The sequence below is a fragment of the Dryobates pubescens genome, chromosome 21, assembly GCF_014839835.1.
Source record: "Dryobates pubescens isolate bDryPub1 chromosome 21, bDryPub1.pri, whole genome shotgun sequence".
Taxonomy (NCBI): Eukaryota; Metazoa; Chordata; class Aves; order Piciformes; family Picidae; genus Dryobates; species Dryobates pubescens.
The window spans coordinates 5,615,576-5,639,104 of NC_071632.1; the positions used below are offsets into that span (position 1 = coordinate 5,615,576).

General features: G+C 47.1%; 1 protein-coding gene across 3 annotated transcripts in view; it reads left to right on the top strand.

Moving 5' to 3' along the window:
- Positions 1-23,529, top strand: part of KIAA1217 (KIAA1217 ortholog) — a 295,044-nt gene that overhangs the window by 263,160 nt on the left and 8,355 nt on the right. For all 3 annotated transcript variants that reach the window (XM_054171453.1, XM_009909065.2, XM_054171454.1), the window contains 8 exons: positions 2,504-2,679; positions 11,844-11,974; positions 13,070-13,217; positions 15,477-15,978; positions 16,927-17,107; positions 19,198-19,352; positions 19,828-19,974; positions 23,255-23,374. In XM_054171453.1, coding sequence (XP_054027428.1) covers positions 2,504-2,679; positions 11,844-11,974; positions 13,070-13,217; positions 15,477-15,978; positions 16,927-17,107; positions 19,198-19,352; positions 19,828-19,974; positions 23,255-23,374 — 1,560 coding nt within the window. The remainder of the gene's footprint in view (positions 1-2,503; positions 2,680-11,843; positions 11,975-13,069; positions 13,218-15,476; positions 15,979-16,926; positions 17,108-19,197; positions 19,353-19,827; positions 19,975-23,254; positions 23,375-23,529) is intronic.

Consider the following 23,529-nt stretch of genomic DNA (forward strand, 5'->3'; position numbering starts at 1 on the left):
GATCCTCCTGTGCTGTAGTTTCCATCCATTGCCCTTTGTCCTGTCACAGGGTGTAGCTGAGCAGAGCCTGTTCCTCCTTGTGTTTACATAGATCTTTTTATGTTCCAGTTTGTGCCTGTTACTCCTTGTCCTGTCACTGGGCACCACTGCTAAAAGGCTTGCTCCCATCCTCCTGACACCTGCCCTCTAGGTATTTACTTGCATATACTTAACTTTGGTGTTACTGGGAGTCACTGTTACCAGCTGAGGAGCAGAGATAACTCTGGACACCTGGCTATTGCTGTCCTTCTCACTGACCTGGGATCAGTTGTTTCACATATCCCAAGTCACTTCCCTGTGTCAGATTTCCCCCCCTTTTTAATGAGCTGTGAACAAAGTGTTTGACTGAAGTGTTACACGCTCATTCACTCAGCTATTCATTCATTTGTGTTTTCCTCCTTGAAAGATAGAGCACAGTGCAAGAGATGTGTGGCTCAGATAGCTGTAAGGGCCTCGCTGGGAGAGGTTTTAATTTATCAAATCCAAACATTAATCCCATAGTGGGGAAAAATCCACACATGCACTGTCTTCAAAAGAATCCAGTCTAGTCTAAAGCAGCTGACAATGTTTGGAAGTCTGGGCTGTTTCAAATGTTTCCCAGATTCATTCCCCCCCTCCCCCCTAACTACTAACACTTCTCTTCAGCTGAGTTTTGAGTTAACACCTCCTGCTTTGTCACAGCTCAGGCCCCCCCTCTTCCCCATGCACTTCCAGTGACGTATTGCCCTCCCTCTCATCACAGTTATGTTGCTGGAGAAGACAGCCACAAGGATGTTAAGAGTTGGGAGGGAAGAGCTGAGTTTGTTCCTCTAATTTCTGCACTGATTGGAAACCTGGGCAAAGATGTTTTTGTTCTCTGGTTCCCATGAATTGTCTTAAATGAACTTCCCATGAATTGTCTTAAATGAACTTGCAAAGCCTTCTTGCATTGTACTGCCTTACAGGTAACCCCTTTTTGTGTTTCTTCCTGTTAGGCAGTGCTCTTCCTTTGTCTGTTTGGCTGCTAGGCCTGGAGGTTTAGCAGAGAGCTGGTGGTTTTAAAACTGGAACTTTGTCTCCCAGTTAACCCAGGAGGTTTTTAAAATCACACAGTATGAGAGAGCTGCTGGGCTAACAGAGTTGTACCCCTGCTGCCTCTATCACAGACTCACAGAACTGGTTTGGTTGGAAAAAACTTCTGAGATCATCAAGTCAAACCTTCAGCCTAAGACCTCTGTGGCAAATAAACCATGTCCTGATATGCCAGGGACAGCGACTCTTCCACCTGCTTGGGCAGCCTGTTCTAATGTCTCACCACTCTTTCCATAATGAAATCTTTCCTGGTTTCCAACCTAAACCTCCCCTGGCACATTTCCAGACCATTTCCTCTTATTCTGTCACCTGATCCTAGACCAACCCCCACCTCACCACAACCTTCTTTCAGGAAGCTGTAGAGAGCAATGAGGTCTCCCTTCACCTCCTGTTGTCCAGAGTAAACAATCCCAGTTCCCTCAGCTGTTCCTCATATCCCAAAGCTGAGACTAGATGGAGCCCTGCTTCTTACTTTGAATATTGTGGTTTGTGTGGGAGGCTTGAACAGGTTTGGTTTGTGTAGAATAGAATCATGGAATCACCAAGGTTGGAAAAGACCTCTAAGATCATCAAGTGTAACTGTCAACCCAACACCACCATGCCCACTAAACAATGTCCCTGGGTAAGTGTAAGCCTTAGCTGCTCTACGGCTGCCCACAGATGACTACAGATCAGTTTGCTTTCTTAGCTGAGTTTTGTTCTGCGAACTTGGTATCAGCAAGAAAAGGAACATTTTAGACACTTAACATAAGTCTAAGACCAGAAGGAAGGTGTGACTCTTGCAATTCTCAGAAAAGGACCATATTACAAAGGGGTTTGTGTTGTTTAGGTGGGGTTTTTGGGCAAAGAAGGCCTTGCACATTGCAGATGAGCTGTGGTCTGTAGCAACTTGCGCTGGGTGGCACAACCCTTTCTCTGCCACTTGAGAGGCTGAAGAATTCCATCCTGAGAACAGCAGTGCTTTCCAGACTTGGCATTAATCTTTGGGATTATCCAGCAGGCACGAGTGGGCAGTGCAATGCATGAGCTTAGGAGGGATGTGCAAAGGGGAAGTCAAGCTTTCAGCTTTCTCATGAGGCTGAGCATAAAGGGGGGGCCACAATCCTTGCAGAAGTTATGCACTGAAGGTGGTCTACTGATCCCAATGCCTTCTGTTCAGCACCTTGCAACTGGAAATTAGAAGTTGATAAGAGTTGTACTTTTCTCGCCCTTGCTTCTTCCTCATGGAATAATGTTTGTAGGGAAAGTTAAAGAGGGAATAAGAAAGGTAAAAACTCCTTCTCACTGTAGGTCTGTATTTATCCCAAGCTGCTACTGAGCTCTGCAATGTATTCGGTTGCCAGGGATGTGTGTCAAGCAGGAAAAATTGAAGTTGATTTCTTTTGTGCAACAGCTGCAGAACCAGGAGGTGCTGAGGGCGATGGTGAAGAAAGCAGAGCTGGAAATCAATGGCAAGATGATGGAAACCGTGAAGAGGCTGGAAGATCCTGTGCAGCGACAGCGCAACCTGGTGGAACAGGAGAGGCAGAAATACCTCAACGAGGAGGAGAGGATCGTAAAGAAGTTGTGGTGGGTTCAGAACCCTCTTAGAATCTGTTGCTCTTGCCTGGCTGTCAGCACTCCCTTCAGTGAAACTGCACTTGGTGTGTGGCTGTTCCAGCTGTGTTTCCTTGTGCTCCTCTTGGCTGCAAGACTGTGTCTGTGTTGTACAAATCCCTGGTCTTGACTGGCAGCACAAAGAGCTTCAGCCTCCTCAGGAGTTCCCCCTGTATAAGGGGGCAGATGACAGTAAGGACCATGACCACCTCCATCTTCTGAAAGCCTCCCCCTACACTAGCTCTTCCCTTCAGCTTTATGCATTGTGCTTGAGGGGAGGAGGGAGGGATTTCCTCTAATGAGTCTGGCTTTAAGTACAAAAATCAGCTTTCAATAGTAAGTGTTTTGGTTATTATATGGGAGGGGTAGAGGAGGCTCATAAATAGAGGATTGAAGTTTAATTGCAGTCAGCAATGTCAGTCTCTGTCTAAAATTGACTCACTGGGATTTCCATACACTTAACAAAAAAAGTAGTTTTACTTGCAGTTGTTGTGGTGGTTGTTGCTGTGTAAGGCTCTTTGTAAGACTTTTTTTCCCCTCAAAACCTTGGCCTATCAAGACTGGTGGGATCAAGTTGTTTGTTTTAGTCCCTGTTCAGAGTCAGCAGGAGTCAAGATGAAGCTGAAATCAATAAACAATTTAACTTGTTCTAGCACTCCCATTTGTAAGATGCTGTATAACTAATTCTTCCTCATTACTGCATTTAGCTCACACCTGAAGAATAGCTCCATAACAGAGAGAAACCTTCTAGTCAGCTTGTCATTGGAAATGATGATTGAAGAGCTGTAGGATTACAGTTATTGACAGCTAAGGAGACTAAATCTTTCCTGTTGATCAGTGTGTTGTCAGGTGAATAAGATTTGTAGTAAAAATGGTGCCTCTGTGAAGACAAAGTGGAGTGTTGCTAAGGGAGTGTATGTCTTGTATGAAGAAAGGTTGAATGTGCAGCAGCAATCCATGCTGGGGTGTATCACCCTCTCAGCTGGGTTTCAGTCTTAACTAACTTTTGTGTTGTAGTCTTAAGTAATTACTCTCCTGTTCATCACTTTATTCCCATGTACCTCATTGCCTGGTTTCTAGTTTGTTTTTCTTCTGTGGAAAGAGCAGTTTGTGTGTTTTGGCTGTTTATTGCATTGCCTCATAAAATGAGGACTGAGGGAGGTCAAATGGCAAAATGCATTCATCCTGACAGCTGTTCATTTAGCATACAGCTCTGACTGCAGTGTGGTTCTGGTTCATCAGGGTTTGGATTCTATCTTTTTTTTTCTTCTTTTTCCCCCCAGTGTTTCTGCTGCTTCTGTGCTACCTCATTTGTTAATGTTACAGGGAAATGTGTCACTTGGATCATTCATAGGTTGTAAATGTTAGTTCAAGCCTTTTAGAAGCATAGAATCATAGAACAGTCTTGGTTGGAAGGGACCTCCAAAGGCCATCCTGTCCAACCCCCTGTGCAGTAAGCAGGGGCATCCTCAACTAGATCAGGCTGCCCAGAGCCCTGTGGAGCCTCCTGCTAGAAACAAATATTAAATCACCATTCTTTTTCTTCAGTTAGGTTCAGTGAGATTTCTTTGCCATGCATTTGGCTGTTTGCAGGATCAGAGCCCAAAAGCAGCAGCACAGCACTGCTTTAAGTTCAACAGCTGATGACTCTTTATGGTGAAGAGCATGCATCACAAAATCACACATCAAGGATCACTTGGCAGTATTCAGAAGGTTCACAATCTATGTAGGCACCTCCAGTTAAGCTGATCCCAGTGCAGATGTATAAACAGATGCAACAGGGCAGAAAAATTACCATTTCTTAGCATTTCAACTGTTGTCCTCTTGACCTTTCTTTAGTCATAGATCAGCAGAACTGGCTTCCTGCAAGGCAAGGGAGCTTAAGGATTTCTGCACTACTTACAAAAGCATATTTACTGCTCTGAAATGGCAAATCCCAGCTCCAGCAGCTCTCCTTTCTGCCATTCTGAAATTAATTTCTTTATTTCCCAGGACATAAAAATAAAATGTTGGCAGTATGATGTAGTAAACAGCTGAGATGTCAGAGACGTGAGGGAGTTGGGGCTATTCAGTCTGGAGAAGAGAAGGCTCTGAGGAGACCTAATTGTGGCCTTCCAGTATCTGAAGGGGGCTACAAGAAAGCTGGGGAGGGACTTCTTAGGGTGTCAGGGAGCGATAGGACTAGGGGGAATGGAAAAGAAGTGGATAGATTCAGGTTGGATGTTAGGAAGAAGTTCTTCCTCATGAGGGTGGTGAGACACTGGCACAGGTTGCCCAGGGAGGTGGTAGAAGCTTCATCCCTGGAGGTTTTTAAGACCAGGCTGGATATGGCTGTGAGCAACCTGATCTAGTGTGAGGTGTCCCTGCCCATGGCAGGGGGGTTGGAACTAAATGATCCTTGAGGTCCCTTCCAACCCTGCCAATTCTATGACTCTATGTACATTTCAGAGCATGCTCTCTGTTGAGCAGCTACTCATGATGGTGCCTCCAGAAGTGTGCCCATGTGTGTCACAGCTGTAGCAGGATGACAGTTCAGAGGTACCTAAGGAAATCTAAGGAACACTGTTAAGGGTAACATTTATGTACACTTGTGACAGTGAAATACACTCAGAATTAACTGGGCAAGGGTTGTTTTTATCTAGTCTTTTGATTCAACATTAGAGATGTCATATATGACACTTTTGGGACTGTAGATAGTTGAAATTTAGCAGGCCATGGACCAATTAGGGTGAAATGAAACAGTGACTAATGAAGTGTTTATGCTGTGAGGAGCATGTTACAGGTATGACTACTACATGTTGTAGATTGTTGTGAGCACCTAGATAGAAGGGGGTTTATAAGCCCTGTGTTTAAGTTACAGCCACATCCAATCTGTCTGATTGGATATGGTCCTTGGCAAGTTGCTTTTCCTAACAAGAACATAAGTTGTGCCAGGCTTCTTACTGAACACAGGAATTCTTGTGGAGGAAAAAAAAAGCTCCACTGAGCAGTCTTGGAGAGCCACTAGCAGCAGATACTTGGGAAAGGAGAACGTGGCAAAATGCTCAGAGCTCATCTCCCTGCTTTTGATGACTTGTAGCTCAGGGATTTTCCAAGTCAGAGAAGATATCTTCATATGCAAAAGGATTATTTACATCTCATAAACGTAGGCATTTTAAAAAATGTATGTAAATTTTGTGTACAGCTTCTAGGCACAATGAATTCTACAGAGTAATGCTTTTTGGGGAGGATAGAAAGAACTTCTTTTTGTTTGGTTTTGAATCTTTCATCTGTCAGTCAATCCCAAACTCTAAAATCATGCACAGCAGCATATTCACCCTTGCCATGCTGATCAGGATGCTAGAGATGCTTTCCTAGTCCCTTGATACTCCCTTTTCCAGCCTGAAAGCCCGTGGCTTGGACAGCAGCACTCTGTGCTGGCTGAACATGAGCCAGCTGTGTGCCCAGGTGGACAAGAAGGCCAATGGCATCCAGGCCTGCATGAAGAATAGTGTGGCCAGCAGGAGCAGGGAAGTCATTGTGCCCCTGTACTCAGCACTGGTTAGGCCACAGCTTGAGTCCTGTATCCAGTTCTGGGCCCCTCAGTTTAGGAAGGACATCGAGACTCTTGAACATGTCCAGAGAAGGGCAACAAGGCTGGGGAGAGGCCTTGAGCACAGCCCTGTGAGGAGAGGCTGAGGGAGCTGGGATTGTTTAGCCTGGAGAAGAGGAGGCTCAGGGGAGACCTTATTGCTCTCTACAACTACCTGAAGGGAGGTTGTAGCCAGGTGGGAGTTGGTCTCTTCTCCCAGGCAACCAGCACCAGAACAAGAGGACACAGTCTCAAGCTGTGACAGGGGAAGTTCAGACTCGAGGTGAGGAAAAAGTTCTTCCCAGAGAGAGTCACTCGCCATTGGAATGTGCTGCCCAGGGAGGTGGTGGAGTCCCCATCCCTGGAGGTGTTCAAGGGGGATTGGACGTGGCACTTGGTGCCATGGTCTAAGTAGTCATGAGGTCTTGGGTGACAGGTTGGACTTTATGATCTTTGAGGGCTTTTCTAACCTTATTGATTCTATGACTCTATGATCTGCTTGGTTGATCCTCTTGTAGTAGACTTTCTCTACATTTCATCCTCCTTTTGCCTTTCTCTATGCCCTTTCTAATTCCATTCTAATTCCATCTGTGAGATGGGGATGTGGAGAGGAGAGAGCCCTGCAGCAGCTGTATTGGATGTGGGCACATCATGACTTCATGCAGTGGCATGGTGATGGCATCCCTTCATGTTCCACGTAAACTTTCCCTTCCAAGTCCAACACCTCACTCACAACAGATGATGATCAGTTCAAAGTTCATTACTGTGTGTAAAAAACTCAGGGGGCTGAGAGGTTGTTTTATGTGGGGGTGGGTTTGTTTCTCCTTTTCTAACAAGCATTACTTTATTAGGAGCTACTTTAATCTTTGGGGTTTGCCTGGTCAGTTAGTACCAGGTGTTCCATGTGCACCTTCCATTTCCATTCCCCTGAATAGTTTAATAACCTTTTGAGACTTCATTTCTTTATTTACTATACCATTCATCCTCTCTCCTAAATAATTGATAACATGTTGAAAAGCACCAGCCTTAGCACTGATCCCTGTGGAGCCCACCAGCAAACCACACTCACTGAGTAAGCTCTTTGTTGATCCCTTCACTTCACTTCAAGCACTTTATCCATGAGAGAATTTCCTCTTTTATCCCATGGCAACATTGCTTTCTTGAAAGCTTTTACTCAAATACCTTGTTGAAAGCCTTTTGGGCTATAGCTTGTCCCCATGCTTTAATTGTTTCCTTGTGGATTTGTGAGACTTACCTTCTCTTCTCACAAATCACAACCATTCCTCCCTGACTTATGCGTTGGTCCACTAATTATTTAGTCTTTGTTTTGATATCTATCAGTTATATCAGGACCAGGGAAGTGATTGTCCCCCTGTATTCAGAACTGCTGAGGTCACACCTTGAATCCTGGGTTCAGTTTGGGGGCCCTCACTCCAAGAAGGACATTGAGGTGCTGGAGAATGTCCAGGGAAGGGCAACAAAGTTCATGAAGGGTCTGGAGAAAAGGTCTGGTAAGGAGCAGCTGAGGGAATTGGGGTTGTTTATAGTCTGGAGAAGAGACTGAGGGGAGACCTCATTGCTGTCTACAACTCCCTGAAAGGAGATTGAGGTGAGGTATCAGATGATAGAATGTGAGGAAATGGCCTGAAATTGTGCCAGGGGAGGTTTATGTCGGAGATTAGGGAAAATTTCTTTGCTGCAAGAGTGGTCAGGCATTGGAACAGGCTGCCCAGGGAGGTGGTGGAGTTACAGATCCTGGAGGTGTTCAAAAATGCGTAGACTTCAGGACGTGGTTTAAGGCCGTGGTGGTTTTAAACTGATGGCTGGTCTTGATGTCAGAGGTCTTCTCCAACCAAAGCAATTCTATGATCAGTCTGAGAGTCAGTCTCACCAGAGTGCAGCTCCCTGGATAACTCTGGCCCCCTTTGACACTTTCCACCACTCTGGTGCCAAAGCAGTTTTAATCACCAAGTTAGATGCTTAGCATCAACAGTTCAGCTGTTTCACGCTCAAGTTGCCATTGAACTCCAGGGCAAATAGCAGCTGGCCTGAGTGATTTGTTACTGTTCGTTGTGTCATTTTGCCTTGTAACCTGTTCTACTGACGCTGCAATCTGAGATGGAGCTTCTGATGCTTTTTGCCTGAAGAAAGAGCTCAGCTTAAGCTAAGAGTTTGCCTTGGCTGCCCTGTGTGAAGTGTAGATGCAGAAAAATCATGTCTCTTGTATGGGCCTTCTGAAACTGCAGTAATGGGAGGGAGTGTCTTGTTAATTGGGTTTGCTCAGTCCAAGCTATAAAGCCAAATTATGTCCACAGTTGCAGGAAAGAAATGTTTCAGTTGCTGGATCTGCTTCAGGCTTTGGCTCCTGAGGGCTGGAGTTTCTTTTCCCTTGTAGTTAGCAGCATAGGGCAGTGTGATGTGGTATCCCCTGAGTAATTTCAGGGTCAGTTGTCTGGTGTGATAGTATCACTGCATGGAATCAAAGGGCTTTGTGATGGCCCTTTCATTTCATTTCTGCTCATAGAACAAAGGGGGAAGAAAGCAATTGTCAGCTACATGGAAGCCTGTCCTTCATCCCTACATTTCCAACAGTCATAAACCTACCCTAACAGTGTTCTCTCTTTGTTCCTGTCTCTTTTTTCCCACATGTGAACAAATTTAAGCTTCTGCCCATAGGGTTGGGGGGGGGGGGGGGGTTTGTTGCCTGGTGGATACAAAATATCTGGGAAGCTGCTTTTCCAGGGCTGATCCCCAAAAGGGAGAGGGAACACCCCATGATTCCCAAAGCAGCACTGCCTTCAGGTCAGGAGCCTTTGCACTGTAGCTGAATTGTTTTTCCAGCTCCCCCCGCAGGCTGTGTCTGTGGCCCCGCTTGCAAAGGCAGGCGAAGCCGAGCAGGTAGCCGCAGCCGAGGCGGGCGAAGCCGAGCAGGTAGCCGCAGCCGAGGCGGGCGAAGCCGAGCAGGTAGCCGCAGCCGAGGCGGGCGAAGCCGAGCAGGTAGCCGCAGCAGCGCAGCCTCTGCCCCTGAAGAGCACGCTGAGAAGCGTTCCGTTGCTGCCATCGTGTGGTGCACCGCAGAGTTGCCAGCAAGGGTGCTTCTGCTGCTGGAAACTGGGGCTCCCCCACTTCTCAAGGCGCAGAGAAGTGGACTTAAAATGCGAACAGGATCATTTACCTCGGCTTGCTTGTGACCCGTTCAGAAGCAGCTTATGATGCCTCATTCAAAGGTGTTTTATAGCTTCTAAAAGTCTTGGGCTTTGGACTGAGCTGAGCTCTTTGGCTGTGTGCACTTGATGTTCAGGTCCTGATGATACTCTTTCTGTTTCTCTGTGTATCAGGACTGTTGTACTGCCCTTTATTGTTCTGTGTGACCGTGCTTCCACTTCACACTCACCTAAATGCAGAGTGGTGCTGCAAGGGATTCTATCCTGTTTATCCCATTACTGGCCACCTACTCCTTTCTTTTCCTCTCCATGTCACCTGTTCACTGAGATGGATCTAGGAAGTGACCTGGCTGAAAAGACATAATTTTCTGCTGGTTTTTTTTTCCTGCTGGATTTCTCTTGCAGCAGTGGCTGTGCTGGTGCAAGGAAAATGCAGAGTCATAGAACTGTTTCAGTTGGAAAAGACTTCAAAGATAGAGTCCTGCTGCTGGCCTAACCTGAAGTGCCTTGTCCACACTTTTTTTCTAACACCTCCAGGGGTGGTGACTGCACCACCTCCCTGGGAATCCTATTCCAGTGCCTGTATGAATCTGGAGAAGCAAGACTTGCAGTTCATAGAATCATAGAATTGCTTCATGTGGAAAAGACACCACAGCCATTAAACCATGTCCCAAAGTGCCATCTCTATGTGGTATTTGAATGCCTTCAGGGACACTGCCTCCACCACCTCCCTGGGCAGCCTGTCCCAATGCCTGAACACTCTTTCAGGAAAGATTTTTTTCCTGATGTCCAACCTAACCCTCCCCAGCACAATTTCAGGCCATTTCCTCTCATTCCATCACTTGATTCTAGGGAGAAGAGACCAATCACCACTTCACTCCAACCTCCTTTCAGGTAGTTGTAGAGAGCAAGGAGGTGTCCCTTTTTTCAGTCAATCAGCTTCACAGTCTCACAGTATAACTAAGGTTGGAAGAGACCCCAAGGATCATCAAGTCCAACCTGTCTCGACAGACCTCACGACTAGACCATGGCACCAAGTGCCACATCCAATCTCCTCTTGAACACCTCCAGGGACGGCGACTCCACCACCTCCCTGGGCAGCACATTCCAATGACGAACGACTCGCTCAGTGAAGAACTTTCTCCTCACTTTGAGTGTAAACCTCCCCTGGCACAGCTTGAGACTGTGTCCTCTTGTTCTGGTGCTGGTTGCCTGGGAGAAGAGACCAACCCCTTCCTGGCTACAACCACCTTTCAGGTAGTTGTAGAGGGCAATGATGTCACCCCTGATCCTTCTCCAGGCTAAACAATCCCAGCTCCCTCAGCCTCTCCTTCCACCTTGGTTCTCTCACAGCAATTGCAAAACCTGAGTAGATGCACGAAATGAGGGCCAAAATGACGTTGCAAGGAGTAGCTGATTTGCTTTGCAGTGCAATTAAACTGCTTCTCAGACATTCCTCTCAGTAAATTTGGTGTTTTAAGAGAGGTGGGTTTCTCTTAGAATAAATATTCAAGTGGTGACCCTTTGAAGTTCTTCACATGGGTGTTTGTATAGTTGTGAATGTGGGGAGGGGCCAAGGGGGTTGAGAAACTTTTAAGCTTCTGTGTAGAAACTCCAGCTAAAGAAATGTGGTCTGAACTTTAAATGGAAAAAATAATGGCTGCCCCCAAAACAAAAATGAAGTTTACAAGCCTGAAGGATCGTGAAAATGTGTGTGGTTTATGGAAGAGATGGGAAAAATACTGGGAAAGGTGATGAGTAAGCACCACAAGGAGCCAGAGGAAGAACAGGATGGCATTGTTTGGAAGAAACACACCTGAGGTGATTCATTCACGACTCCAAATGCTGAGTGAGAGCTGCAGGCTGCATACTTACTGTTTCAGTCTGGCTATCTGTGGAAACAGGACCCTATATCCTGTCTAGCAAGTCCTGGCAGATCAGCAGGGTTTCATCAGGGGGCCAATAGTGCCAGTTTTTGGGTTGTTACTTCACTGCTGGGCATCCCTTTGTGTGTTATCAGCAACAAGAAAATGCAAGGTACAAACCACTACTGGATGTAGTGGTACAGTGGGGCTTGCATCCTCAGAGGGCTGGCTGCTAGATGTGTTTTACCACCCCATCTGCTCTTTGCAGCTCAGCTGCCCTGAGGTCAATATGCTCTTCTCTAGCCTGGCACACAGATCAGTGTCGTGAGCTAGCTCCAAGCCTGTGCCTACACTGTGAGTGTCCAGCACCCTCAACTCCTTTCATTGTACCTTGCTGTTTCTCCAGCCTGCGGTGTCAGACATAAAGATGCCACAGTTATGGTTTCTGCTTAGGTTTAGTCCATTCACTTCCATGCATCTGGTTGTAAGTTGAAGGTCCTGCTTACATTTTATCTTCACTTTCTTTTGTTTTGCCAGTGAGCTGGAGGCATTTGTTGAAGACCTGAAGAGGGACTCCAGTGCTTCCAGCAAGACAGTTACCCTGAAAGATGTTGAAGATGGAGCCTTTCTTCTGCGTCAAGTGGGAGAGTCTGTTGCCACCCTGAAAGGTGTGTGCTGCTCCTTTCCACTCCTGCCCCTTTTCTTTCAGCCACAGTGGCTGAGAACACTTTTGCCTTTGATCTGGGACGTTAACTTTCACTTCCAGAAGGATTCCCCCACTACTCTGCGCTGATGAGGCCACATCTGGAATATTGTGTCCAGTTCTGGGCCCCTTGGTTCAAGAAAGACAAGGAGCTGCTTGAGAGAGTCCAGTGCAGAGGCATGAGGATGATTAGGGGAGTGAAACATCTTTTGTACGAGGAGAGACTGAGGGAGCTGAGGGCTCTTTAGCTTAGAGCAGAGGAGACTGAGAGGTGACCTCATCAATGTTTATAAAGATGTAGAGGGTGAGTCCCAAGAGGATGGAGCCAGGCTCTGCTGGGTGGTGCCCAATGACAGCCCAAGGGGCAGTGGTGGAACTTGAGGCATAGGAAGTTTCATGTACATATGAGGAAAAATTTTTCCCCTGAGATGGTGACAGAGGCCTGGAACAGGCTGCCCAGGGGGGTTGTGGAGTCTCCCTCTCTGGAACCGTTCAAAACTCGCCTGGGTGTGTTCCTGTGTAATGTGGTGTAGGTGCTCCTGCTCTGGCAGGGGGGTTGGACTGGATGAGCTTTTGAGGTCCCTTCCAGTCTGGATCATTCTATGATGGTTAAGATGGTGAAGGCCATCTTCACCACCCAGTGATCACCCAAAGACCCCCACCCAAAGACCTCCCCATCCTTGGGCATAAAGTGAGGCGCTGAGAAGTGTGTGCTCAGCCTCGCATGCCTTGCTTCTGTTGGCCTAACCTAGTGCAGTGCAGACACCTCTAAGGGACTTGATAAATCTTCCAGCTTGAGTCAGGAGAGTGGGATTTGACAATTGTTTTGCCAAACTCTTTTTCTAACCAAGGCAAATATGGTTGGACTTGATGATCTCAAAGGTCTTTTCCAGCCTAAGCAATGCTGTGATTCTTCCAGCCCCTGAAATTCTGTGGTTCTGTGATTTAAAGTTGGGATTAAGGGGTTTGTTGCACGGGCCCTGGAGAGAGATAGGCACTGGACTCTCTAACGTTCACATCCACCTTTTAGCACGGAGCTTCACAGCTGCTGTCTTTGCAGGAGAGTTCCCCACGCTGCAGAACAAGATGCGTGCAATACTGAGGATTGAGGTGGAAGCTGTGAGGTTCCTGAAGGAAGAGCCACACAAGCTGGACAGCTTGCTGAAGCGTGTGCGCAGCATGACCGACATCCTCACCATGCTCAGGAGGTGACTTTCACATTAGCTTCTTCAAAACAACAAAAGGATTGCCTCCAGCAGGCCTGGAACATCTTCCAGGTTTGGGGCTCTTGCCCTCTTTCCTAGGAGATTCTGAGAAATGCAGCTTGCTTGCAGTGTTCTAGAAATCCTTCCCAGAGCCCTCCCAAGGGAAATCAAACTGGCTTTTGCTGTGCTCTGTGCAGCAGTTCTATTCAGACCAACAGCCCCAGTGGGTGAGCTCTTATGATTGAAACTAGCTCCCTCTGAACACAACACTTCCAGATTTGAGAAGTCCCTGCTGGAGAAAGCTTACAGGATGGCATCAGTCCCATACCTGAGCTCAGTAACTGCAGGCATTTACAGCAATCTAAGCTAGCAGAAATAGTCCCTGACACTGAAATGTGCATCCCCAGAAATGTGATGGTAAGGGGAAATCAAGCAAATACTCCTAATGGATGAAGATAGCCTAAATCTTCTGTGCTGGAGCCAGTGCAGAGGAAGGCAAGGAAGCTGGGAAAGGGCATGGAGGCTAAATCTTAAGAAGAGCAACTGAAGGAGCTGGGGATGCTTAGTTTGAAACAGAGGGGGCTGAAGGCTCTCTACATCTACCTGAAAGGGCATTGTGGAGAGGCTGGTGCTGGTCTCTTCTCACAGGTAATTACTGATAGAACAAGAGGGAATAGCCTCAAGCTGTGACTGGGTAAGTTTAGACTGGACAGCAGGAAAAAATAATTCATAGATAGAGTGGTAAGGCACTGGAGCAGGCTGCCCAGGGAGGTGTTTGAGTCACCAACCCTGGATGTGTTTAAAGGTGGTCTGGATGTGGTGCTTGGGGCTATGGTTTACGGGTGAACCATGTAGAGTAGGGTTCTGCATTGGACCTGGTGATCCTGAGGGTCTTTTCCAACCTGAATGTTTCTGTGATTCTGTGAAAGAAAGAAACATTTTTCAGTACACTTGTGAACTCTTGCAAACTCTTTGTTCTTTGCAAGGGAAATGTGTTAGTGGACACCTAATATTTCAGCTTTCTCCAAGTGCCAGTGTTCAGCTGTGTTTGCCAGCACACAGGAGCAGCAAACAACTGCTGATGTACAGGAGGCAACAGGCATTGCACTCAGGTCCTGCTGCAAACCAGTGAGTCAGGGCAAGCTGTCAGTGGTGGTGGTAGTCTCAATTTTACTTCAATTATAAGCAAATGTAAGTCATAAACCTATTGTTGCCACCATTATTCTAAGGAATGTAGGGTTGTCATTGTTTCCATATATCCTGGAGCATCTGTAAAATGGATTTGCCAGTTCTGGCACCTGGATAAAGTAGTCTATGGAACAGGTTTCCTAGGAGCCATCACTTTATTTTTCCATGTAGATAAACATCTATGTCCTTTCTTGTTCATTTCCTTTTCTTAAAACTGACTAGTTGTTTCCTGTCTTAATCTCTTTAAGGGGGAAAAAACCACCCCAACACAATAAGCCATGCATGCCACAGCTTTACCAAAAGTCCTTTTTTTTGCAGTGAAATGATTAAGCCTCACAAAGTCTGTGTGAGTACTCCAAAACCTGATGGCATCTGATAGCTAGCTACACTCTGAAGCTCAGCCATTTTACAGCTAGCTGCCAGAAATAGTCAGCCCTTTGTATCCTCATCTCATCCTACCCCAAGCTCTCGACAGACAAAACCTTGGTGAAGTATCACTTGAAGGCTTTCTTTTGGCAGTTTCCCAAATCTTCTGCCTCATGTTCTAGCCTGTGCAACTACCACTTTATGTGCTGAGAGCCCAGGAACATCTTGCTTAGCTAGATGCAGTGTATAACATTTAAGTCAGCTGATTTCCATTCTCCCTCTAACATCAGCCCGCTGTAACTCGTGGATTCATAGAATGCACTGGGTTGGGAGGGACCCCTAGCGGTTACCTAGTCCAATCCCCCCACAGTAAGCAGGGATATCTTCAACTCCATCACCTTGCTCAGCACCCCCATCAAGACTGACCTTGGATTTGGTCCCAAAGTGCCAGTACACTCCTGGAGATTTGTAAACAGTTGAGAAGGCAAATCCATCCTAATCAGTGTGGCTTTTCTACAACTCTGAGCCCCTGACCCTGGCAGGAAGCTATAAAATCACACAGCTGGGAGCATCAGGAGGCAAAGCCACCACTTTGATGTTCTTCACAGAGATGCTTTTCCCTTCCAAAAGTTGATTGTTACTTACTGCTCACAACTTACCTGTGTGCTAACCTTGTGCCATGCTGTTGTGTTCCATTTGGCTGGGCAGACATGTTACAGAAGGACTGCTGAGGGGTGTGGATCCATCCCAACCCATGCAGTACTCTACCATGGAAAAGGCCACAGCAGCTGATACTCTGAAAAGCCAGGAGGAGCTCAAGCATGCCCAGGGACACGCACAGCAAAGCCTCACAGCCGTCACATCAGAGAACCAGGTGTCATCAGTCAAGTCAGAAGTCATCCCCTTCTCCACAATGACAGTCCATCACGTGCAGAGCTCTCCTGTTGTCATCCATCAGTCCCAGCACTCATCAGCCCTGGTCAACCATGCCCAGGGTTCACCCACTGCAGCCAGCCACAGTGAAGGTGTGTCGGCGGGTGGCCACCTCTCAGCCACCCCACCAGCCCCCCTGCAAGAGCCCACAACAGGATCCCAACCTACACAAGCCACGCCAGCACCACAGGTCTCTGTCAATGGCACCTCCATGCAAAGTCTTCTCATTGAGGAAATCCACAGTGCAAGCACCAGGAGCCGAGCTGTATCCATTGAGGTATGGTGTTGTCCTCCCTTTGGCTCTGAGCTCCCAGGCTCACTCTGCAGACTGCAGGTGGCATTCTTCACTTGCATTCTGGGGCTGCATATAGTTCCCCCCTTACTCCACTGTGCAGTTCTGGAGATACCTCTGGGTTTAGATGCAACAGGATAATTACATGTAACCAAAAGGAGGGGACAGCCTCTTCTCCCTTGTGCCCTGTGACAGGACAAGGGGCAATGGATAAAAACTACAGCACAGAAAGTTCCACCTCAACATGAGGAAAAACTTCTTTACTGTAAGGGTCACAGAGCACTGGAACAGGCTGCCCAGAGAGGTTGTGGAGTCTCCTTCTCTGGAGAATTTCAAGACCTGTCTGGACATGATTCTATGGTCCTGCTCTGACAGCGGGGCTGGACCCAAAGATCTCCCAAGGTCCCTTCCAACCCCTAACACCCTGTGATCCTGTAAACTGTATTTTTTAATTCTTAATAACCTATATTTCAAAAACATACTGAAAGTCCTTTTTTAGAATACCTTCTTTTTGAACAGTACTCTGATTTTCTGGCAGCAATTGCACCAGTGAATGTCAGTCGCTCTTTAAATGTCCATATATGTCTTTATGGAGAGGTAAGGGCCAAAGAGTGTGAAGCTCCAATGGTTTCACACAGACAACCCATAAGTGAGCTCTCATGTCTTATTATAGAGTGCACTTGAATCTCCAGTGAGGAGTGACCCAGATTTCCATTTTGCCTCTGTTCCTGCAGTGAGCAGTGGCCACTGTCAGTCTGTCGTGTAGCTGGCCCAGTGTACAATCACTACCAATGTATTTCCTCCAGTTGCTGGCTAGAACTGAGAATAACCTCTCCATGCTGACCTGTAATGTTTACACATGGGTTTCTTGTGAAGTCAGTCCCCGCAACAGCAATCAGAGAGATCAACAGCTGTTTTACTGCTTTTGTCTAGAAAGCTGAGAAGAAATGGGAAGAGAAAAGACAAAATCTCGATCACTATAATGGAAAGGAATTTGAAAAGCTCTTGGAAGAGGCCCAAGCCAACATAATGAAATCAATTCCTAACCTGGAGATGCCTCCCCAGACAGCAGCACTGCCTAAAGGGGATGCAGTGGAAAAGCTAGAAGTCTCAGGTAAGTTTTGCTAGAGTAAATGGTGCTGCAGAATTGATTATGTGGAAGAAGAGAGGTTCTTTGTCCTGCTGTCTAGAGTGGTTTCAGTTTACAGCTTTGTGTGTTCTTCGTGGTACCTCTGAGTATGCCCCTGAGGAATAATGCAAGTCCTGTGGAGAGGCTGCAGTCATTTTACAGATGCCCCAGTGTGGGTAACCAGCTGAACATGAATTTCTCTCTATTGCAGCTGGAAGAGTGAGTTTGTCCTCTGGTGATGAACTCTTCATGAGCAGGAGAGTAAGAGCACACCTTGCTTTTGACAGAGATGAGAGTATCTCATACTATACCTACATTTAGTATACTGTGCTCAGTTTTTCACTTAGTAGTTTAGCATTACAGAGAGCTCTGGAAAGAGCCACAAAGAGTTTAAGCAGAAATGATCTTACCATCAGAAACCTAAACAACTCCCATGGTCCAGCTGGCAGAGTAGAAGAGCCTGACATAGCCTCAGGAGTGGGCAGTTATGCAACAACTTGCCCAGAGGGAATACTTAGCCCTAAACAGCTGGGTAATCCCAAAAGCAGGAGGTTTTATCTGTCTGGATTCTATTTATTCCAGCTGTTTATATAACACTGAGTAGCTGCAGGAAGGTTGTCCTCTTGCCCTTGAAAACACACACTGTCAACAGCACTGTGAAACTGGTGGCTCTTACCATGTGTGATGCTGAGCCTGTGACCAGAAAAACAGAGGTCACAAGCAGGGTAAGGCTGCTTCTGGGAAAGAAACTACTGACCCAGGACAGTAGGGAAGGGGAAGTGGCAGCTGGGTAGGGAAGCATGGTGGAAAGAGAATGCCAGTTGGAGAAAAGTGGTTTTCTCTTGGAAGACTCTCCTGGGGAATCAAGGGCTGGCTCTGCTCAGTTGTTGTTCTTGGTATGTGAATCTTCAGGGATTAGCAAAACATATCTAGGGCTCTTATATGGTAATTCAAGGGCAAACTGTGAATTCCTGGAGTTCTTAGTATCTCCCCTATGAAGAGAGACTTGAGAGCCTTGGGGCTGTTTAGTCTGGAGAGGAGAAGGCTGAGAGGGGATCTGATCAATGCCTATCAATATCTGAAGGGTGAGTGTCCAGTGGAGAAGGCCAAGCTCTTTTGGGTGGTGCACAGTAATAAGACAAGAAACAATGGATACAAACTTGAACATAGAAGGTTTCAGCTCAACATGAGGAGAAACTTCTTTACAGTGAGGGTGACAGAGCCCTGAAACAGGCTGCCCAGGGGGGTTGTGGAGTCTTCTTCTCTGGAGACTAAACCCCCCTGGATGTATTCCTGTGCAGACTACCCTAAGTGATCCTTCTTTGTCAGGGGGGTTGGACTCGCTCTCTTGAGGTCCCTTCCAACCTCTAAGGTACTGTGATACTGTTAAGTAAAATGGAAATAAATGCTGCCTTAGGAAAGGCACAAATGCTGCCTTTCCCTGCTGGGGGTAAGAGGACTCATTGAACTGCAGAGGTGGCACCTCTAGAGCAGCATTTGTGTTTTCCCTCTCAGCCTTTGCCTGAATTTAGCTAGTTTTGTCTGACTATAAGACTGACAAAACTCTTCAGCTCCTGTCCTAGCTCCTTCCCAGCAGCACCTTCCATGCATAAGCAGAAACATGTGCTAGTTGCTTCAGACTTGCTGAGAACACAAAAGTCCCAGGTTTGGTGTCTTTGGTGTCCACATGTGTGGCCATGCTTTCAAAGGAGACTCTCAGGCCCTATCTGTAGGCAGGCTCCCAGGTGACCCTGCACCTTACATGCTCCTTTACAGTGACTGAGTTACCAGTGTGTGCTCTGCTCTCACACCTGTACACCCAGGGCCACAGTGGCATGGAGGACAGGAGCTCTGCTGCTGTGTTCTGGATGAAGTGGCCCAGTTTCTCTGAGCAAGAACAACACTGCTGTCTTTGGTTCAAAGGAATTCTGCTTGAATCCCAAACATGTTTCTGTTTGTAGATTTTCAGCAGCTAGGTCTTTAAGACTGTTTTCCTCCTTTCCAACTGAGACAGGGATGCAACCTTTTTCTCCCCCCTCCACCTATGGTCATTTTGTCCTGCTGTTTACTTGCAGAGGAAGTTCCTGATGGAGAACAGGATAATGACAAGCTGACCAAGTCTCCGCCTCCTCCACCTCCACGGCGCAGTTACCTGCCAGGGTCAGGACTAACCACAACAAGATCAGGAGAAGTCGTCTATGCAGCCAGAAAAGAGGCTGCTGTTGTCAAGGTTGGATGATGCAGACTCTAAGCAGTCAGACTGTTGATGGCACAGAGAAACATTCCCAGTCTTGGGCTGGGTCTGTAAACCACAAAATAAGTTAAGGCAGAGCTACATCCAGGAGAGCTACTGGAACTGCTTATCAGGGAGCACCACTGCTAGGTCAAATGACCCAGAAAGGTTTGATCGGTTCTGTTGACAGGAGACTTGCTGCTCTTATCTCCTAAGCAATGGAGAAGGCAAGTCACAGGCTGCTTTTGAAGGAAGTGGAGGGAAGCCCTGGTTGGGAAGCCTTTTAACCAGCGGCCACACTATCACTTCAGCAACACTGGCTGCTTTTGAGCTGATGGGGGAGCAGTCTGCTTAGAAAGAGGGACCTTGCAACAGGGGAACTGCAGTAGTGTTGAATTTTCTCGGTTTGCTTTGCATCTGGAGGACTCCACTAAATTAGATTGTCTGCCTGTGCTTTTTCATCTGATTGTAGGAATGCAGTGAAGATGCTGGGCAGGTAGAACAACCCAAAGCCTCCAAAGAGGAGCAGGCATTGCCTCGGAGCGCAGGGCATGCTGTTGCATCGGCTGCAAAAGATGACGAGGAAGAGGAAGGAGATAAAATCATGGCTGAATTACAGGTATGCCTTTGGCTTGCACATGGAGGCAGCTGTGCCAGGTATCCCTTCTAAGACCTCAGCACAGTGTCTAGCCCACAGCATGAAGGAAAGTAGGTCTGCCAATCTCACCAGGTCCCCATTTGCTGCGCTCTTCAGTACACGTTTTGTAAGCACCACCCAAATTTTGTTCAAGAGGTCTGGAGCTGAGGGAGTGGTCAAGAATGCAGTGGTTGCTACTGGAGAATCTTACATGTGCAGATGGGAAAAGTAAAATACTGGTGTGCATTTGGTGGGATTGTCCCTGGCCTATCACTTCTCACTTAGTACCAGCCTGCCGAGGTGCTGGGTGCCTCTCACTTGTGTTAACGTTAGTGGGAACAAAGCATACGGGGTCTGCTCCTGGCAGGTGGTGCTCACTTGTTCTGTGCTATGGTCCAGTGTTTCCTGGAGTGTTCGGATGTTGAACTATTTCCTGTTCCCTCTGGTGTATGACCAGTGGCACAGGAGTAATGCTGTCATGCTGGTCCTTCACTTGGTAGCACACAGAGGCTGCTGCAGTTCAGTGGCAGCGATGCTGCGCTAGAAGCCAGCTGTTCCCGCCATCACCAGTGGGCTCCATCTTCCCAGGGCACCTTCTGTCCTCTTCCCTGCCCACGGGGGAAGCAGGTGTGGATCAGCTTCTGTGGCTGTAGCTTCTGATGTTAGGGTGTTTCAGAGCACTCTCACCATATGAGATGGTCCCTGCTGTCCACCTGCCAAGAGGTTGGTTTGGTGCTGCCCAGGGAGCATTTGCAGCACAGGAGCTGTGGATCTGGAGCAGTAATGGTTATGTGTGATGAGTGCAGCCTCCCCCTTTGCTCAGCTCTCATACAGGAGTGCTTCAGATGGTGTGGTTTGTGTGGAGCAGTAGCAGTGGCTTACCCATATCCCATTTGTGTGATAATAGCTAATGCAGCAGGAGAACTGGGGATGCTGAAACTGTCTCATCATCTCCTGTCTCTAGGAAAGCAACCTGGCTGCCTTGCAACTGGTAGCAATGAAGTAGAGGTTAAGGCCTAGAAAGGGGGCTTAGGAGAGCTAAGGAGGAGACATAGCCATGGTAGCTCAACAGGGAATAAGTGTTTAAATGGTATTTTGGGGACAAGCAAGGCTCATTTTAAACCAATACCAAAATATTAAGTGTGTTTTAGAAGGTTGACAGAACATCATGGGTTAGAAAGGGCAAACTGATCGATCCTGGAGCTACAGGTTCATTAGTCTGGTACCAGTCACAGGCAGAGTAATGGGAAGTAGGGTACATGATTCAGCAGTGAAGAACTAAAGCACAGATGTAAACATTTCTGCTAGTGAACACAGACCTGTCAACCCAAACAACACCCTTTGGGTCAGGTACAGCAGATTTGGCTGCTGAAAGGGAATTGTATACCTAGAGACATTTCTGTAAAGAATTTGCTCAAACATGATACAACATCCTGATGAAACTCTGCCACCACAGAGTATACAAGAAACAAGCAGCCCTATCACAGAATGATTGAGAGCTGGCTGACTCTGAAAGTGCAGCTGGCTATAGTCAGGGGCCATTGGGATCAGTTATAGTGTCATTCTCTGGAAGAACATTTAAAATCCTTACTGTCTACATCAGCTCCATTCAGACTAGAGGGGTATGAGAGCAGGGAGATGATAGCAGACACTTACTAGTCCTCATGCAGTCACTGAAATAGAAAGCCCATGTGAAAAACAACAAAATGTGGGCCAGACCACAGCTGCCTGTCCTGGAAAGAAACAGGAGCTGCAGTCACAAGTAGACAGGAGCTCCCCAGCCAGTGCTGTGGCCATGAAGTCAGTGTCTGCTTTGGGTGGTGTTTTTTATCTCTCTGTGCAGGATCAGAGGGATCAGCATTGAGCTGCTCCATGGTTATGTGTCTGTGTGTCCCCCCCCCATGTAAAGGCTGTTAATGGCATGAAGGTTCAGAAACATCTTGAGTACAATGTGGTGTCTCTTCCATGGGCAGCACCTTTCCATCTAGCAGAACAAAGGCATGATAATAATCAGCTGCTGTAGCACAAACTGTGTTTGGAGAATCACAGCTTTGGGGGAACAAAGGAGATAAATAAACCAAGTACCAAGGGAAATAGTGGATCCTTCATCACTTAAAGTCTGAAGGGCTTTGAGGATGCCTTTGTGGATGGTATACCTCACCCAGAACCACACCACTGGTCTGACAGGTGGGTAAGCTGGGCAAAGTCCCTATTGTGTATCATCAGAGGCAAGGCTGTTCCATGTCATCTTAGGTACACTGGCCCATAAACACATACAGGTAGGGTGTAATGGAAAGCAGAAGCAGCTCTGCACCCCTATTTTTGCACTAGACTTTTGGATATTGTTACTTTCCTCACTTTGCATGAACATGCTCTACCTACGAGGAAGACGATGTCCAAAGAGCAGTCCTGGTTCTTAGGTGTAATCAGAGCTATTGATTGTGTGAGAGTGGCCAGGAATTAAAGCATTTCCCCACTGCATGGTATAAGAATATAACCTTCATGCATGTCATGGTGTGTTTGAGTCCTGTCAGCACTCTTCCCTTGCTCCTCTGGCTGGCACAGATGTACATCTCACTGGAGGCCAACTGAGCCAGGAGAGGCCTTCAGAAATGCCAGTGATGCACATGGTGATGCAGTGATGGTTCAGCTCCTCCAGATCTGGGAGCCAGATGGATAGAGAAACCCAAAGAAAATGGAAAGAAGATAGCACAAAAAAGGGCTGACAACTCCAGGCCGTGGTGCACGTGGTAGGAGGCCAGTGTTGCACAACCCCCTAGGCTGGAACCATCACCATCTGGAGCCTTAATGAAGACTGTGGCAAAGACACATCTCCAAGTCCACAGCCTTAATAACAATTTGTGTGGGGAGAAGGAGAGCTATGTAGCACTTCCATGATTATCAACCAGCAGGAAATGGGTATTGTCACAAGCCCAGAGTTTCTCATGGAGCTCCTAGCTGAGTATAAATGATTTGCAGCACCTCTGTGTGACTTCACCTCCCCCTCTGTTAGAAATCCAGCTCATCTCCCCACAGGGCACATGTGGTCAGCGTGATGAGTTAGAGTCAGTCCTGGCAAACTGGAAGGGATGCCCCTTTTAGTCTGATAGGTTCATAAGATGATAGAGATTTTGAGATGGTAACTAACATTGTTGAGCTGTGACTGTTAAAAAACAAATGCTCCTTTTGTAGCTGGTCATCTCCAGACATTTCTGTGCAAAAGCTCCTGGTCTCCTGATAACCTGCAGTATTTATTTCCTAGGCTTTCCAGAAGTGCTCTTTTATGGATGTAAACTCAAACAGTCATGCTGAACAGTCCAGAAATGATACACATGTTAAAGACATAAGGCCTGGGACTTTAATGCATCACAAGGAAAAGAAGGTAACAAGTGGCATTTGTAACCATGCCACCCGGTCTTGGCATAACCTTCTTTCCTTCAAAACTAATCTTATATCTTGTGTCCTGTTCTCTCTAACCCCTGCCCACCACTGCCCAGTGGCTTCCTTCTCTTTATCTCAGTATGGCTCAGAAACACT